The sequence below is a fragment of the Trifolium pratense genome, linkage group LG4 (genome assembly GCF_020283565.1).
Source record: "Trifolium pratense cultivar HEN17-A07 linkage group LG4, ARS_RC_1.1, whole genome shotgun sequence".
In the NCBI taxonomy this organism is placed as follows: domain Eukaryota; kingdom Viridiplantae; phylum Streptophyta; class Magnoliopsida; order Fabales; family Fabaceae; genus Trifolium; species Trifolium pratense.
In genome coordinates, this window is record NC_060062.1 from 43488297 (window position 1) to 43505678 (window position 17382).

Sequence of the window (17382 nt, forward strand, 5' to 3'; positions counted from 1 at the left end):
TCTCTACTGTGGAAACTATGAACTACTTTTTTTGAATTCAACTCAAAATAGATAATTTTTTAGTGGAAAGGAAGAGAAACATGCAAATCGATGAGTGAACATAGATTAAGATTTAATTTAAGTTCATTCTTTGATTTTTATATTTTATTTCCTTCCCATTTTATTTCTTTACAACCAAATAAACTTAATTTATAGTAAAAAAAAACCAAATAGACTTAATTTGTGTCTCTATCAGCATAACTCGGTAGAGTTTTTATTTTTATAAGCAAAGAAACTTGAATTATAAAAAGTACAAGGGGTACACAACCTTTACAATTCAAAGATACATCATTAATTGATTTTGTTACAAGCTATAGGATCATTACACCAATCAGAAAATACAAAAGATGTTGGTTTCCTAATACGACCAATAAACCAAAATCATGAAATATATTCTATTTGATCCACAATGTCAAATACTCCGATAATCTCTCATCTAAAAATGATATTATTCCTTGATCTCCAAATGCTCCGATTAGCTGCTAACCAAATTAGATGTCTTACACTGTCAAATTTCGAATGCTTTACTAATGCTCCAAAAGATAAGAAATGATTGCATATAGTTTCGAACGAAATAAAAATGCTCTGCCAAACTTGAGTAGAGTATCGACAATTGAAAAATTAATGATCCATTTGATTTCTGTCAAACTCGGTAGATATATTGAATTTTCTATGAACACCATAGCAAATACCCCATCCTTTGATTTCTACACATCATCTTCTTCAACCCTCTCCTTTTTCATTTTTTCCATCTCAATTTCCTCCCACTATTTTCAATATTCCACGCCTTCTTAATCATGGTTTGTCACCCTATCCAAATTTGTTAATATATTGTGCATCTATCTATTTTTATTTTCTTTTTTGACAAAACATGGATTTTTTAAGCATGACTTTAATGGTTCTCGAAAGATCAAACATTGTGCTTAATTGCAATAGAAGAGGATGAGGGTGGTGTGAAGAGGAGAAGGTTGGAGTGGTGGGTTGCATATGTTGATGCATAACAATGTTTATAATTTTTTTTAAAATTTTTTATATATATCCCTATTTAATTATTCTATATTCGTATTTAATTATTCTTAATTTCATAATTTATATGTTGATGCATATGTTTTTTTTTTTTGGTCAAGTAGCCTGATGGCTAGAAAATCCACCTTAAAGGTGAATAAGTGGAGTGTCCCGGGTTCGAACCCGGGCTCCTGCACATATAGTGCGATGTCCCTACCAACTGAGCTAAGCTCACGGGGACATGTTGATGCATATGTTGATTATATATATATATATATATATATTCATGTTTAATTATTCTTAATTTCACTAACTTCCTTGATCTTACTAAAACTGCAAATATAAAAATTTGGTAGGACTAATACATGTTACTTTTTTTTTTATAGGAATAAAAAAAAATTGTAATCTTATAATAACCCTTGTTTAGTTGTTTTTTTTTATTAAGATAATTGAGTCAAATTAATGGACCACACATTTCATTATTGAGTCAAAAACTCAAAATTATGACTCTTTTACCGGTGGGTGGGTGGGTGGGGGAGAAGCAAAGCAAGCCTTGTTCACAACTCCTCCTGCTTCCATTTCGCCTACACTGTAATTTAGATTCCCTTCTTTCCCCGTTCGTTCGTGTGGTGATTCATTTCCATGGTAAGCTTCAATATCTCTTATTCTAATATTACCATTACCATGGATCGATTTCTTTGCAATCAATTCAGTTTTCAAGATTTTCTGGCCAATTTTGGGTTTTTTGTGATAAGGAACTCTTCTTTATGAAAATTAGTCAGTAAATACGGTTTCATCATATTTTTGCATTTGTTGGCTGTTTTATATTGTGTGCCAGCCAGATATAAGAAATCGAAATCCTCACACTTAAACACAAGAGAAGAAGGAGTTAGTTAACGATAAACGATTTGTGTTTATGATGATAAATGTGTAGGTAGATTTTGATGGATGCTGAAAACATATTGGAAGATGAGGGGCAAACCCTTGAAGCACAAGTCAAAGCCTTTTTCGACTCTGCTCCTCCTTTGAACAGCAGTCATGAAATAACTCAAAAATTGAATCAATTCATTCAACGTAATTCTTCATCATCAGGTAAGTCAGCTTCTACTACAACATTCAAATTCACATATATCTTTCTGTGTTGTTTCCTATTCTAAATGATGTGTGGTGTTTTTTGGGACCACAGAAAATGGGGAAGCTAGGAGAATTGTTTGTGTGACTTCTGGGGGTACCACTGCTCCATTGGAGCAACGGTGCGTCCGCTATGTTGACAATTTCAGTTCTGGTCATAGAGGGGCCACGTCCACCGAGTATGATGCACTTGCCTTGTTCTTTTTGAAATAAACTAGTATATATTCATTTATATTCTTTTGAGAAGAACAGGCCGATGGTTATTTTGCAGGTACTTTCTGAAGGCTGGATATGCTGTTATCTTTCTGTACCGGAGGTAAATTTTTGGTCCTGCAATTAGCCTTTTCATATGTTTAATGTGTTGATTACTGATGAATATTTATACAGGGGAAGTTTCCAGCCATTTTGCAGATCCCTTCCGGAGGATCCCTTACTTGAATGCTTCGAGCCCACCAACGACTTAAATATTCAAGGTTTTTTCAGTTTCTGTTTTCTCCTCGTTTCACGCAATAAAAAATAGAGGCTAATGCCTGAAATTGTACAAACAATTGTTCATATTAGGACAACATTTTTTTAAAAAAAAAACCAAAAGAACTTGTATTGGTTAAACTATTCAAAGCACAAGGTGTGCCAAGAATAAATAGGACAGCATTTAAATTAACATTATTGCACTTGATATCCTGATAGATAATATTTGACAATGCGTGTTATTAATGTTGTATGGTATGATGATATTAAGTGTCCCATGAGAAAATATTCTTCCAGACGAAGAAGGCTAGTCAAAAATCTATACTTCATTGGCTTATACTCAGATTTATTCTTCTACAATGGAAGTATGTCTATGATTTTTCATACAATATTATTTTTTCCTACTCAGATGAAGGCTAGTCAAAGATTTATACTTCGTTGGCTATTTTGTGACTTATTAAATGCCTTCATTTTTTTCCTTTTCTATTGCTATTTTATAAAATCAACGGGGGTTTTCTTGATTTTGCTGAATCATGATTTTTATTTCAGTTCGGAAGGATTATTCTGAAGCTGTGACAAGTGCTATTGTGGATCATCATACTGTATGTTTTGTAGATTGAATTTTGTGCTTTACATTTGTCTTCTTTTTGTTTATGTAATTTCATTTTGTCTCCTTTTTATAACTGTATATTAGCTTTAGCTTATTCAAATGCAATTATCCTTACTGGGGTTTTCATTCCACTGCAGGCAGTGGCAGGCGGTCACTTGTTAAAACTTCCTTTCAACACCATATTCGAGTATCTTCAGGTTAGTTTAGCATATGGTTGTAAATTGTGTTAGTCTTGTCTGATGCAACAGAAAAGGACATTTGAATCTCATATATTGTATTTAATATTTATTCTATGTTTGTCCGAGTGATTACTGCAATCAACCATGGAGGTGGATTAAATTATTGTGCTTTTTATTTCATGTGTTTGTCATATTGCAAAATGGAGCTACTTGTTTTATGTAAATTATAATTGTAGGAATTTAAAATAATAGCACAATCCTGCACTAATTAGTCTGTGCTAATTTCCTTTTGTTTTGCAGATGTTGCAAATAATTGGAATTTCAATGAGGTGTATTGGCCAACGTGCAATGTTTTATCTTGCTGCTGCAGTATCCGACTATTATGTTCCTTGGAAGGATATGGTATAGATATGATATGTTGTTTCTTAGTTCGATGAATTTTTTTATGCCATATGACCTTAATCTTGGCTAAAATGATTATGTTATTGGTTAAGGGACAAGAGATATATCATTTGAAGAAATTTTCAGTATTACTTGTGTCAGAGGTGGAATTTGTGTTTAGAGAATTTGGCCTTAGTTTCTAGTGTAAATACAGATAATGTCCCATAAAATTATAAGTCTTGCTTCTATTTAAGTAAACATGAAATGTAAGAATGGTGGCTTGGTTCTGTTTAGTAGTACAACTTGTAATGCAATGCTTTTAAGACTTGTTTCATTTTAATCTTGCAGGTGGAACACAAAATTCAGTCAGGATCTCACCTCTTGGATGTGAAACTTGTTCAAGTGCCAAAAATGTTGTCAGTGCTTAGGAAAGATTGGGCTCCTCTGGCTTTCTGCATATCTTTCAAGGTATTTGTTAAAAAAACTAAGGAGGAAAAACCAATTTCTTTTCGTTTTAGAATTCTATATGGACTTTTACCAATTTGATTGACACTGAATTGCACTTATTAACATAGCAATAATAGCTTGATACGGCGATTTGAGAGTGTTGATCAAAGAACATGGGTGAAAATGAGTTCAGTCTAACACTACGTGTTTTTTTTTTGAAGAAGTCTAACTCTACACGTTATTATGACACCTTGCATATCATCAAGTACCCTTTCCACAGTTATAGAAGAATAAACTAAAATAATTTATACTAATTTCTAAAGGAACTGAATTATCTATGTTTTCCACCAATGATATTTAGAAATATAAATGAAATATTTGAGATCTAAAATAGTCATCTCACATGAGACGATCAAAATACCTCTTGGTAGTGATCTCTTATTAGGTATTCATAGCAGCAAGACTATTTTTCTGTTTCAATAGCAAACGTTCGAAAATAGACATAACTAAAATATCTTGACACATTGATAAAAGTTGCTTTCATCCTTGGCTAACAGTTAGAGACAGATTCAAGCATTCTTCTAAAGAAGGCTAATGCAGCTCTTGAAAAGTACAAGATGCATGCAGTTGTTGCAAATGAACTTTCAACTCGGAAGGAGAAAGTAGTGGTCACCACTGGTATTGATAATATTACTGTTCTGCGAGACAATAGCGAGTCTGCTAACGATGTAGAGAAGCCTCTTATTAAACTTCTTTCTGAGAGACATGCCACTTATATCGAGGATTCCGGTCGGTGAATCTACGGAATGACTTTGGCTGACCTTTTTCTTCTCCTTGTTGCAATTTTGGGGAGCTACAGTTTTGGTTTCCTGTACTCTCGCGGGTTCTTTTTAAGCGGCGTTTAACATTATGAACGATAGAGTAATAAATACAATTAATGTATTTGTGTTAAAGCTATTGTTTAACTTCTTAATATATCATTTGTTCTTCACAATTCTATCCCTTATCAATTAATTGAAGATAAGGATATTATTGATACAATAATAATGTTATTTGATTTTTTTTAATGATTGTGATCAAAGAATAAAAAGAAGAATTAGTCAATACAGATACAAGGGTGAAAAGAAATGTAGCAAGACCATAGCCATATCTTGATAGCTTTGGGCTATGTATAAACCCTAGATTATACTTTTGTGATTCTTCCCATTGTCGATCAGGGTCTCACTAAAATTAATATGTATGTCATGTATGGTTCTCAAGCTCTTGACTTAACATGTTATATATATAGTTAACTTGCTTCCATAACCATTTGTATAAACACAACATAGATTCATAGAATCATGAGTTTGAGGACAATTGAAATACTGTACAGAATAATAGGTAGTTTTTCTTTTTCTCCAAACATGTCCAAAATAGTTTGTTAAAATGCAATAGCTGGACTATTAGACTCCAAGACTTTTTCAGTAGAAATCAAGGTGGTTTATTATGCAAGGCAAGTAAGCTGTGCCTTATGCCTCATATTGTAAAGGGGATGGAATTGAAAGGGATATAGAGAAGCCAAAGTTCATCCATATGTTACAAAACTTATGGAATTGGTCACAGTTGAACTTTTAGTCAATGGATCGCTAATTAAATTGATATATAAAGAAGTTAAAGTTACAGAAAGGATGTACATAAAGTATATATATAATTCGTTAATAGATATTTACAAATTCATTTTTAGCTTCACAACTTCCTCTATTATAGAGAGAAATTATGAGGAAGGGAAAAATAGATTAAAAATATGTAAAATTCTAAAATGCATTGATAGAAATTATGTTTGGTCTCGCAAATTGATTCTTGTTAATAGAGTGTAGCATCTACAAAATCATTGTGGGTCACCATGATTCTGATACATCCATCGTGATACCAAGCATAGGTAATGAGTGCAATTTCGAGTTCAAATTGAGTTGCCGTGGTGGAAATTAGGATTTTCAAACACACTATAAAAGTAACATCAAAATAGTTTTGCAATTTTTCCCTTGTGAATCAAACAAAGATATATTGTTTTTGTTTTCCTCCTCCTCCATCTCCTCTCTTTTAATATATCAGGACATCTAATTATATATTAAATTTTTTTTTACCCTTTTTCATCAATTAATTTGTTCACCATTTTCTCCTTATTTTCATCCAAACACTTCTAGTATAGTGAAAGAGCAGAGATGCGTGCATATTAATATTAAAAAAAAAAATGTGTGCATATTATCATTGCATTTCTTCCACAAAATTTTGTTCTAAACATCTAAAGGGACCCAGATACAAAGTACATAAAATGCTAATATGTGACTAACAATTGTCTACCATAGAACATAGCTATTTCCATCTTTCTTATCCACGAAATCTCTTTAGTATCCGTTACTCTATCCATTGTTATTCTTTCACTTTTCTAAATCCCTTAAGCTCCCTAAAAAAAAGGAACAGCAATCATAGAAATTGCAGCAGAAACACCAACGAACGCATTTGAAACTTGACTGGTAATCTTGGGAGGATTTGGGTGATGATCAGTTCATGAGGAAGATACTGTGTCTCCTCTTCCTCCATGTCTCTGCGTCTACGACTGTTCATCTTCTTCTTCTTCTTCTTCTTCTCCATGAGCGAGCAACGAAAGCTATGTGATGTGAGTGAGAGTGATGAAGTTTAGTGAATTAATTTCAGATTTTGACTTCACTCTATCTCTTTTTAAATGTATTTATAATTATATCATTTTTTTTTTATCTTTTTAATGTTTTTTCTTCTTTTATATTTTTTGGATTAATTATTGGTTTCTACGGAATCACTAGGATTTTTTTTTTTTTTTTTTGGATTAACTATATTTGTTCCCTTAGACTAGTTACAATGGTGTTGAATCCATTGTGTTGAATCTCCAAAGAAGTGTTGAAACCATTGCAAGGCCATGTTGAATCTGAACTGGCGGAGAGAGATGATGAAACTATTAAACACAGTTGAAACCTGCTTGGAACGCCACGTGGCACGTTTAAATTTGGCCTGCCTGGCGCGTGTTGCACACGCGCGGACACTGTGACTGTGGAAGCTGGTCACGCGGAGAGAGAAGCTTCTTTGGATAAAAGGCAGCCACGTGGCTGCTGCTGATTGGTCCGGTGGATTTTTATGATTTTTATCCTTTGAACTCAATTATCTCATTGCAAATTAATTTTTTATTTTTTTACCAAAATTCGTGATTTTTTTTTCTCTACAAATAGAGACTTGGTTCATTTCATTTGGACACAGAAAAAAAACCAAATTTTTCACTATCTTAATCTATTATTATCTTTCTAATTAGTCTTTCTTTTGAAGTTTTAATCTTTTTTTAGTGAAATAGATCCCAACAATTCTTCTAATTATCCCAACAATTCTCAAAATCTCAACAATTATCAAAACCCCAACAATTATCAAAATCCCAACAATTATCAAAATTCAAATCAATTTTTCAACCAACATCCTCAAAACACACCTAATTTTGGTTTAACATCAAATTTCAACCAATCATCCTTTGTTCCAAACTTTCATCCATATTATGGAACTATGCTGAGAAATCCATCTCAAACACCCCCGTTTAATGGTTACATGCCGATGGTTAATTGACATTTGTTAAGTGTATTATTTTAATTTAATTTTAATCGATAATTATAATGTTATTTAATCATAAAAACAAAAATTAAAATTTAAATAAGAATATGAAATAGAAAGTGGTGGGGTAGAGAAAGTGGTGGGGTATGGTGTTGAATTGAAAAACCATTGGAGAGGGTAAAAGTTGAATGTGTGTTGAATGATTAGGTGGAAGAAAGAGAAAATGATGTGGAGTGAAAAAGTGGGTGTTGAATGTGTTTTGGTGTTGAAACCATTGTGGGTAGTCTTACGTTACATTTATTTTAGGTTTTAATTTGGTTATTTATATTTAAAAAGTATCAATTTGGTTACGTTTTTAACATTTGCATTAGTTAGTTTTTTCATTCAATTTTGTCACATGTGGCTTTGCATACGTGGATATACGTGTTGACACTTTGACACACTGACACGTGTATAGTTCAAACGGTGTTAGTGACAAAATTAACGAAAATGACTAAATTGAAACCTAATGAAAATGTAGGGGACCAACACAAATTGAAACATAAAATAAACATGGGACCAAATTAAGGTTTTTTTTTTTTTTAAGAAGCAAAATAATACTATGTTGAAAACAAGTTAAGTATAAGGTGTATCTATTATCTTGGTGGTAGTGATCTCCGATTAGGTATTTATATTAATGATCTTTGATACATCCACCGTCATACTGAACATAAGTAATGGGTGCAATTTCGATTTCAAATTGAGTTGTGGAAATTAGGATTTCCAAACACACGTAACATCAAAATAGTTTTGTAATTTTTCACTTGTGAATCAAACAAAGATATACTGTTTTCGTTTTCCTCCTCCTTCTCCTTCTCTCTTTTAATAAATCAAGACATTTAATTATATAAAAAAATTAATTAATTTTTTACCCTTTTTCATCAATTAATTTAATTTATTCACCATTTTCTCCTTATTTTCATCCAAACACTTCTAGTATAGTGAAAGAGCAAAGAAGTGTGCATATTAATATTAAAAAAAAAATGTGTGCATATTATATTAATATAAAAAAAAATGTGTGCATATTTCTTCCACAAAATTTTGTTCTAAACATCTAAAGGGACCCAGATACAAAGTACATAAAATGCTAATATGTGACTAACAATTGTCTACCATAGAACATAGCTATTTCCATCTTTCTTATCCACGAAATCTCTTTAGTATCCGTTACTCTATCCATTGTTATTCTTTCACTTTTCTAAATCCCTTAAGCTCCCTAAAAAAAGGAACAGCAATCATAGAAATTGCAGCAGAAACACCAACATAAACCAATTCCTAAGCAGTTGCAACAAAAGCCAGAGAAATGCTACAAAACTCAAGGATACTGCAAACTTCTCCTCAACCATTCAATCCACCACCTCATACATCAGCACCATCACCTTCATCATTCCAACTATTACCTACCACACCACATTTTCCAATCCTCAAACAGCAATGCAGGTTATCGCGTAGAGAGCTCGCAATCTACAGCAACTCTTGCTTGCTACTTCTTTTGGGCGATGGATCCAGAGCAAGAGCAGAAGATGATGTAACCAACAGTGACCAACAGGGAGAGAATTTGACTAATACTCTTAGTTGCACTGCAAGAAAACCAACTAAACAAGTTTTCTTTGACATATCTGTTGATCGCGAACCAGTTGGTCGCGTTACTATAGAGCTCTATGGAGACGATGTCCCAGCAGGTGTTGAGAGGTTTAGCAAGATTATCAGTGGAGCCGCTGGTGTAAGCTATAGAAGGAAAGAGTTTGTCAAAATCATGCCGAATTATGTCCAACATGGCGGTCTTAGATCCTATGGGGTGGATGCGGAACTTGCTAACAAGACAGGAAGCAATTTGGCTGCTGAAAATCTTGTTGAGGAATGGGAAAGAATATATGAGAAATGTCCTGGGACTAAAAACGTGGCTGGAAGTGTAGGCATTATTGTGAGAGATCCATCAAAACCACCCCCTAAGTTTAAACTGGTTGCAAGACTAGGGAAACTTGAGATTGATCAAGAAGAAGTTGGAACAGATCCTAATGGGACAGAATTTGTCATTGCGACCAAGGATTCGCCAGAATTGGATACTTCGTCTCTAGTAATTGGAAGGGTGGTAGGAGGGATGGAGGTTGTGGAGAGGATTAGTCAGGTGAAAACTGTACAAGAGAATACAAGCTCTCCATATTTCAAGTAAGTATAACAGACAATTATTTGCTGCATTATAGTCATAGAAGAGTTCTTACTTTATGTCCAACATGCCAAGTTTGAAATAGTTGAGCTATTTTGCATGTTTTCTGTGTTTGCTTCTATGATTCTATCTGCAATTGAATCCTGATTATCTATTAATCATTTATATTTATAATATTGTTACAGGGTGGCAAAGCTTATAGGAGACAAGAGGGCTGTTGTAGCCGAAAGGGGATTCAACCGCCCTTACTCCAAAGTTGTCGTTACAAACTGTGGTGTAATACAGTAGTACAAAATTGTATTCACTCCCTTTTCTAGTTAAATTTCAGTGTAAGAGAACATATAAAAACACATTCTATGACACACTATCATTATCCAACTCTATGTAGCATCTGCCATTTCAATTGCAAATGGAAAAAAAATAAAAAATACAGCTCAGTTCCAAAAGGCAATGTAATCACGAATAACATCAAGGTGCAACAAATTACTTTCTTTTGTTAGGAGGGGGATTGATCCAACATCATCTTAAAAGAGAGCTATTGAACTATTAATACAAAAATTACAGTTTACATGGTTTTCAAATGGAATAACATGCTAAGAAAAATGAGAGTATACAATGGTTTCGTGTTCTTGAATTAAGACCTATCTTACATCTGGGTCTAAGCTACCCAAGCTCTGCATTTTGGCTCGAAATGTGAGTAAGTTTCGTTCTTCTCGTAGGTGGAGACTTGAAAAGCTTTCTGATTGAACCAACAGGGTCATCTACCTGCATATACATGGTATATAGTAAGACGGTAAACTCCTAAAACAACCCTCCACTACCACAAGTAATAATTGGTCAAAAGCAAATGTTCACAGAGCATGTCACAACAAAGTTGAGGCAACATGAAATATTAACACCATCAAACTATCATTCTTTCTGTGGTTTTTTTATGAATCACGTATAATTTACTTTCACTTCGCATGAAACAGTGTTTGGTTCGCGTAACAGGTTGAGGAAAATGAAACATGATGAGCCCAAATGTTGTGAGCAATTCAATCTTTTATTATGAGTTTAATGGAAATCATGATTGTGCAAGAGACTATTTAAGCAAAGGGTAAACCTTGGCTTATTGTTAGACAATTTAGACCCATATATTTAGCTTTTAGGTTTTAATTCAAGTCTCAATTTGTCAAAGAATAGACTCTCCACAGTCCACAGAATGTTACTAATGTCTAATACTATCCACCAATTAACTGGATTGTAATAAGACATGCAATAAATACCTTAATAATGGGCATAGATGACGGAGATGTATTTGGAGAATGTTGTGAATGTTCTTTTGGTCGATACAGAGCAGATAATGTTTGTTTCCACCCAGGCTCTCCATCGTCATCCGATGCAATCCATGGGCAGAAGTGTCTGTGCTGTCTGATTGGATCAAATTCCATTGCTTTCTCAGACATTGTTGGATTCTTAAACTTACCTGGAAAACAAAGAGAAGAGGATTCTTGAATTTTCCACTCATCATATAAATTCTCACAATGACACGCAAATTACATATTGTCATTCATCCCAAACATGTAACAATGCAACTGCCAATCGTAATGCATGCACCTTCTAATTTCACATTCAAATATTCAACAGCCCTGATTTACCAAGGAACTATCAAACATAGTGCTTACCTAAACTATTATGTACACCTTCACTGCTAGTTGGATTCTCTACTCTTTCTTTCACTCCGCAAGTTTCAACATTACTAGCTTCCTTGGTCTTATGTGATACAGAAAGTGCTTCATCTTCTGCCAAGTTTTTCTGCACAGCAATATCATAGTTAAAACAATACAAAGAGGAGGTTGTAACATACTAGTTCCACATTTTGTTCAGTGTTATCGCAATAATTACTTGGCAATAATTTTTTTCTAGTAATATCATAATCTAGTGCCCATTTGGCAATTAAAAAATCACTAACCTTAGAGCTACTAGGATCGCCTACAGATGAACTCTTTGATCTATCAGTTTCTGCTTGTACGGGAATCTTGTCCTTAAGACTGGAAGGTTGTTGTGCAGAATGGGTGCCCTCTAAAACATTGTCTACAACTGAGTCGCGAATGCTTGCTTGAGAATCAGTTTCACAATTTGAAATTTCTCTTATCTCAGATGATACAGGAACAAGTTGTCTAATAGAGGTATTAACCGTGTTATCAGTTATCTCCTGAATCCTGATCTGTGAATGTGACTGACTACCGCCCAGATCAACAAAAAAATGATCTCTAATATCATAATCATAAGAAAGACGAGCTCTTAAATTCTGACCAATAACAGGCAAAGATATTATTGCTTTGAAGTTTTGCTTTGTTGGGGGAGGACCCCCTGCAATTGTCATATTTAGACTCGAAGATGCGCCCTTTGATGAATTTGCAACGTCAGACACGGCATTATTTACCCCCTGCCTATTTTCAAGATCATTTGTATTTTTATTGAGTGAACTCTGTGTCACGACATCATTTTCACCATTCAATTCTGCATATCCCACTAATCTGATTGATTGCACAGGCCGAGGAACTGTACAGAATGCCCACAATCCAACAGTGGCTCCACATAGGGAACAATCGAAAACTACAGAATTGGGATCCATTTGTTCCCCAATAGAATACTTGGAATTTTCATCCACTTTTGAACTTTCATTATTGTCAGCAGAATAGACGATGAGACTTTTATTCGTCGCATCATCAACTACTTGAGGACAGTATATAATAGTTGAATTTTTATGAGACTGATTTGATACATCCTTGCAGTCAACGGCATAAGGTAAAGAGCGAAGTTCCCAGCCGCATAAACTTATTAGCCTTTGAGCCTGCGTAATTAAACACATGCGAACAATCATTCAAAATTGGAGGAAACTAAGAAATACTAAGATATATTAAGACGGTTTTATGATAATAAATGAAATAATAGGAACTTGTTAATATGAAAAAAATAAATGCTAACTAGTGGCCAACATTGGTTAAGGAATAAAAAATCATAAAGATTTTATTGGAAAGTGCAGATTTTGAAAGCCACTGATGCATTGAATGTTGTGATTTCCAATAGAAAATTTCTATACATAGATTGATTAACCAGCGGTCTTCACAAGACTCATAAATAAAATACATCCATCAAATGCATTAAGTAATTTAATGTGGGTGGATGGGTGGGGGGAACTAAGAGTAAACCATTATTTAACCGATTTGAACATCAGCAAAGTTTCCACTTCTTTTATGATCACCTATGATGATTCATTTACAAAAAAAGACGTGTAACATCTCCTAAGAGCATCTAAGAATATCTCCTAAGAATGCCAACGAAATGTAATAATCCGGTAGCCAACATTGGAAGGTAGAATCAACAAATTCTATTCTATGGTAAGAAAGTGTCATGTTCGATTCCAGAAAGAAAACAAAACACTAAACAAGACTAACATTTATATCCCAGATCAAATACCGGTAGTTGAAGAAATTTGCACCAATGGAAAACCTGATATTACCTGGTAATACAATTTCAGTTCCTCTTGACTACTGACATCTTCTATTCCAGAATGTTCGAAAGAACCATTTTCACACTCCTGCATCAATGATTGTCCAAGAAAGTCATCCAGAAGTGGGCTTTGCATGTGGTCTATTGTAGAAGATGAAATACGCGGAAGAGCTGACAATTGCGAGAGAGCAGAACAGCGTTCTCTGTAATTATCAACTAATACTGGAGGTGATGTTGGAGGAAATCGTGCCACTGTTTCACTGCAGGCATTGTCAATCCATGGACAAAGTAATTTATGTCCATTATCCAACTTTAAACTGAAGACCAATGCTGCCTTCTCCACTGAGTAAAAATCATTATAGTTAGATAATTCATACAATTAAGTATTTTAGCGAATTATATGTATAAGAACAATGGTATACCCTGCTGGTGATTCCAAGATGCTGGTGTAGAGAACAGAAGACGCGCCCCGCATTCTTCACAGGCTATAGTGTCAACATCAACATTGATCCAACCTCTTCTAGCACAATTGACAGCACTTACTCTCTGTAAAAATCATAAGTAAAACACGAGTCTTAAAATTTGACAAAAATAGGATGATGGAGGGTGACACATTGAGGTTGTTGTATGGCAAATATACTGCCGATTAACGTCACAACAAAAAATAATTAAAGGAACAAGAGGCTTTCTTAAATGATGAAAGTGACTTCAATTAAAGTAGGATAAATTCCGATTGCAACAAACCGTCAATTAAAATATCTCCTCTCTTTGCAAACCAAACAAAAAGAAAGTTATCCCCCCCCCCCACCACTTCCCCTCCTCTCACTAAAAAAATTAAGTGTCTGATTGAATTGACTTATTTGAGCTTTTTTACTGGCATTAAGCACTTGTGAGAGAGTGAGAGCTTACAAAAACAATCTGTGACATTGTCCATAAGTTGTTTTCAGCTCATTTCCATAAACCCTCCAACATAGCTTTTGAAAACAACTTATATGCATATGAAACTAATCAGACTTCTATTTCGTCTTTTTTAATAGAAATAGCTTATACATAATCACTTATATAACTAAGTTGTTTATCCAAACACGACCTAAATTCATCTCATTCACCTCATAGTTGTATAAACTAACAAATGAACAAGTACTGATTTGATACCTTAGGTTTAGCAAACCATGATATAGATTTAAATGTAGCTAATCTCTTCATAAAATCAGCACGATCCCACGGTCGACAGAGATGACCTTGTGATTCAGTTACAGCAGCTAATGAAGACTGATCATCTCCTCTCCTATCTCCTCCTCCACCTCCAGATGCTGATACAATTGACTGAAAACCACGTTTCTTACCCCTTGAAGTTGATAATTGCACCCCCGATGAACTACAAACACATTACTCAAATAAGATATGAAAATGAATATGAATGTGATGATGATGATGATGAATATGAACCTGGAGAGTGAATGATTGTTAGATGAAGATTTGGAAGAATGGAAGAGCTTATCCATGATTGAACGAAACCTCTTCTCAGAATCTTGGCTCATCTTTCTTCTCTCAGTTTATTATTATTGTTATTATTATTATTTGTTCAATTTTGGATTGGTTTTTCCGATAGATGAAAAAGAAAAATAACGACGCTACCTTCGCCGGAGAGAAGAGAAGAGAAGAGTCTGAATTCAAGTAGCGGCTGAGTGAGTAGTGGCCACGGCGATTGATTTTATTGATTTCCACTTTACAGGCTAAGTTTGGTTGGATTCAGTTTTTATTGGATTGGGCTTACTAACTTTTGAATTAGGGCATCACTATTTACACCCACTGTTTTGCTACTTGCTACTATCTCGATTCATTGCCCAATTGAGGTTTGTTTGAGTTGAGTTGAATTGCGACATATATATGTATAAGCATATATATGTGAGTTATTAATATTATACATGTGGTCAGGAGTAGACTGCTACTTAAAAATCATTAAGTAGTGTGGTCCTCCTTGCCAATATTTTTTAGGCCATTGATGAGAAAAATATAGTGCTTACTTTTGGTAACTCACAAATATAGAAACCATGAAAGTGATACAATGGCTCTCATATTAGAGTTAGACAACATATATGGATTTGCTTATTAATTGATTAGTTAATTAATTGGTTTTGTAGCTTTATATAAACTAGAAGTAATTATCGCATAATGAGGCATGAGTTGTCTTTTCTATGACTTTTTATCTTATTTTATTCTAAGGAATCGAATTCGAGTTCTTCCGAAATCCAAGTTGAAGCTCATATTGTACCATAGATCTTTCTTTTTCATTTCAACAAGACAACAAATGTTTTCGTTTCTTTAAGGTGTGTGTGATTGGAACCTAGGAGGAGTTGAAAAGAGAGAATAAAATTGCGTGGGACCCACATATTATTCTTTCTCTCCAAAGCAAGCAGCGAATAAATGACATCCAGCTCATGACTTTTGCTATTTTTTCATTTTTGTCCTTTCCTAACTCTATATGTTGCATAGCTTTTTTTGTTGAATATTAATTCAAATAAAAGAATAATATTATGCATATTTAAATGCAGCTTATTTAGTTTAATTTAACTAAATGTTGTTCTTAATATTAAGAATGTACTGACACTTAATTCAAATTTTAATTGTGGTAAAGTTTATCAAATAAAAAGTGAATGTGGTAAATTAATATTCAACAAAAAAAAGCTATGCAACATATAGAGTTAGGAAAGGACAAAAATGAAAAAATAGCAAAAGTCATGAGCTGGATGTCATTTCTTCGTTGCTTTGGAGAGAAAGAATAATATGTGGGTCCCACACAATTTTATTCTCTCTTCTCAACTACTCCTAGGTTCCAATCACACACACCTTAAAGAAACGAAAACATTTGTTGTCTTGTTGAAATGAAAAAGAAAGATCTATGGTACAATATGAGCTTCAACTTGGCTCATGATAATAACTCTTCATTTCACAGATGCACATTCATCTTCTTCATTCTCGTTATAAGTTTAAGATTGAGTTGCTCTTCTCAAGTTGATGAGGTAACAAGGTTACCTAATCAGCCCAAAGTTGGATTCAAACAATATGTCGGGTATGTTTTCCTTGATCATAACAGAGCCCTGTTCTACTATTTCGTCGAAGCTCAGATAAATCCTGCTTCAAAACCACTCGTACTTTGGCTCAATGGAGGTAAATGTCTTTCTATTATTATTATTATTATTCATTTCAATTGAGTACTCTGAATTTACTCTGATGTGAGATTGTTTGTAATTTTGAATTGAAGGTCCCGGCTGTTCGTCCATTGGACAAGGAGCATTTGGTGAACATGGTCCTTTCAAGCCTACAAAACAGAGGTAAAGCTTTTGTTGTTTAAAATCTCTATATAGGAGAAGTGGAACAAAACTTAATTATTAAAAAATAAAAATACAGAAGCCAAAGAATCAGAGAAAAGTGGAGATGCCGAAACTGAGCTGAATTCAATATTGGCAAGGAGGCACTTTCCTTAAAGAAAATTTGATTCCAACGTCAAAAGCTTCCTGTACTTTTTTTTATTCTTTTGTCAGAAAATAAACTACTTTATCTTAAAGACACGTATGTGGTGGAAATACTTACTTAGGAAAGACTGCAGATAAGAAATAGAGTAAATTTAAGGTTTAATTAGTTTATTGGTCTCTTAAAGAAATTTTAGGTTTTATAATAGTCCCTTAAAAAAAAGGTCCGGATTGGTCCCTTAAAGACATATATGTTTGTCATATTTGTCATTTCCATTAAATTTTAAGTCAAAATATAACAAAAAGTTCCAATGGTTAAAAATTTTAAAAATTAATAAGGTT

General features: G+C 33.8%; 4 protein-coding genes across 4 annotated transcripts; 3 read left to right on the forward strand and 1 right to left on the reverse strand.

The window, feature by feature from the left end:
* The first annotated feature begins 1491 nt into the window (after nt 1-1491).
* LOC123923403 (phosphopantothenate--cysteine ligase 2-like) lies at nt 1492-5366 on the forward strand. Its single transcript, XM_045976093.1, has 10 exons — nt 1492-1689; nt 1979-2136; nt 2231-2354; nt 2447-2491; nt 2563-2648; nt 3193-3245; nt 3391-3450; nt 3733-3834; nt 4162-4281; nt 4818-5366. The coding sequence occupies exons 2-10, from the start codon at nt 1989-1991 to the stop codon at nt 5055-5057; spliced, it is 978 nt and encodes a 325-aa protein (XP_045832049.1). The 5' UTR covers nt 1492-1689; nt 1979-1988; the 3' UTR covers nt 5058-5366.
* Nucleotides 5367-8975: 3609 nt separating this feature from the next.
* LOC123921273 (peptidyl-prolyl cis-trans isomerase CYP26-2, chloroplastic) lies at nt 8976-10589 on the forward strand. The gene is made up of 2 exons (XM_045973748.1): nt 8976-10074; nt 10258-10589. Exons 1-2 carry the CDS (start codon nt 9209-9211, stop codon nt 10358-10360), a joined length of 969 nt encoding a protein of 322 aa, XP_045829704.1. The 5' UTR covers nt 8976-9208; the 3' UTR covers nt 10361-10589.
* On the reverse strand, nt 10443-15637 carry LOC123921272. Its single transcript, XM_045973747.1, has 8 exons — nt 15017-15637; nt 14723-14945; nt 13990-14113; nt 13578-13909; nt 12024-12908; nt 11737-11866; nt 11338-11537; nt 10443-10837 (listed from the first exon to the last, which is right to left on the reverse strand). Exons 1-8 carry the CDS (start codon nt 15106-15108, stop codon nt 10736-10738), a joined length of 2088 nt encoding a protein of 695 aa, XP_045829703.1. The 5' UTR covers nt 15109-15637; the 3' UTR covers nt 10443-10735.
* Nucleotides 15638-16353: 716 nt separating this feature from the next.
* LOC123922723 (serine carboxypeptidase-like 45) lies at nt 16354-16906 on the forward strand. Its single transcript, XM_045975419.1, has 2 exons — nt 16354-16738; nt 16833-16906. Exons 1-2 carry the CDS (start codon nt 16453-16455, stop codon nt 16904-16906), a joined length of 360 nt encoding a protein of 119 aa, XP_045831375.1. The 5' UTR covers nt 16354-16452.
* Nucleotides 16907-17382: the final 476 nt, after the last annotated feature.

Excerpts from the sequence above, each read along its gene's own strand:
- LOC123922723 (XM_045975419.1), top strand. The coding sequence starts at position 16,453 with ATGAAAAAGAAAGATCTATGGTACAATATGAGCTTCAACTTGGCTCAT. Across the intron at positions 16,739-16,832 it reads CGTACTTTGGCTCAATGGAG|GTCCCGGCTGTTCGTCCATT; the intron begins GTAAATGTCTTT and ends TTTGAATTGAAG.
- LOC123921273 (XM_045973748.1), top strand. The coding sequence starts at position 9,209 with ATGCTACAAAACTCAAGGATACTGCAAACTTCTCCTCAACCATTCAAT. Across the intron at positions 10,075-10,257 it reads ACAAGCTCTCCATATTTCAA|GGTGGCAAAGCTTATAGGAG; the intron begins GTAAGTATAACA and ends ATATTGTTACAG.
- LOC123923403 (XM_045976093.1), top strand. The coding sequence starts at position 1,989 with ATGGATGCTGAAAACATATTGGAAGATGAGGGGCAAACCCTTGAAGCA. Across the intron at positions 2,492-2,562 it reads GTTATCTTTCTGTACCGGAG|GGGAAGTTTCCAGCCATTTT; the intron begins GTAAATTTTTGG and ends ATATTTATACAG. Across the intron at positions 4,282-4,817 it reads CTTTCTGCATATCTTTCAAG|TTAGAGACAGATTCAAGCAT; the intron begins GTATTTGTTAAA and ends CTTGGCTAACAG.
- LOC123921272 (XM_045973747.1), bottom strand. The coding sequence starts at position 15,108 with ATGAGCCAAGATTCTGAGAAGAGGTTTCGTTCAATCATGGATAAGCTC. Across the intron at positions 14,946-15,016 it reads AACAATCATTCACTCTCCAG|TTCATCGGGGGTGCAATTAT; the intron begins GTTCATATTCAT and ends ATGTGTTTGTAG. Across the intron at positions 10,838-11,337 it reads CATCTATGCCCATTATTAAG|GTAGATGACCCTGTTGGTTC; the intron begins GTATTTATTGCA and ends ATGTATATGCAG.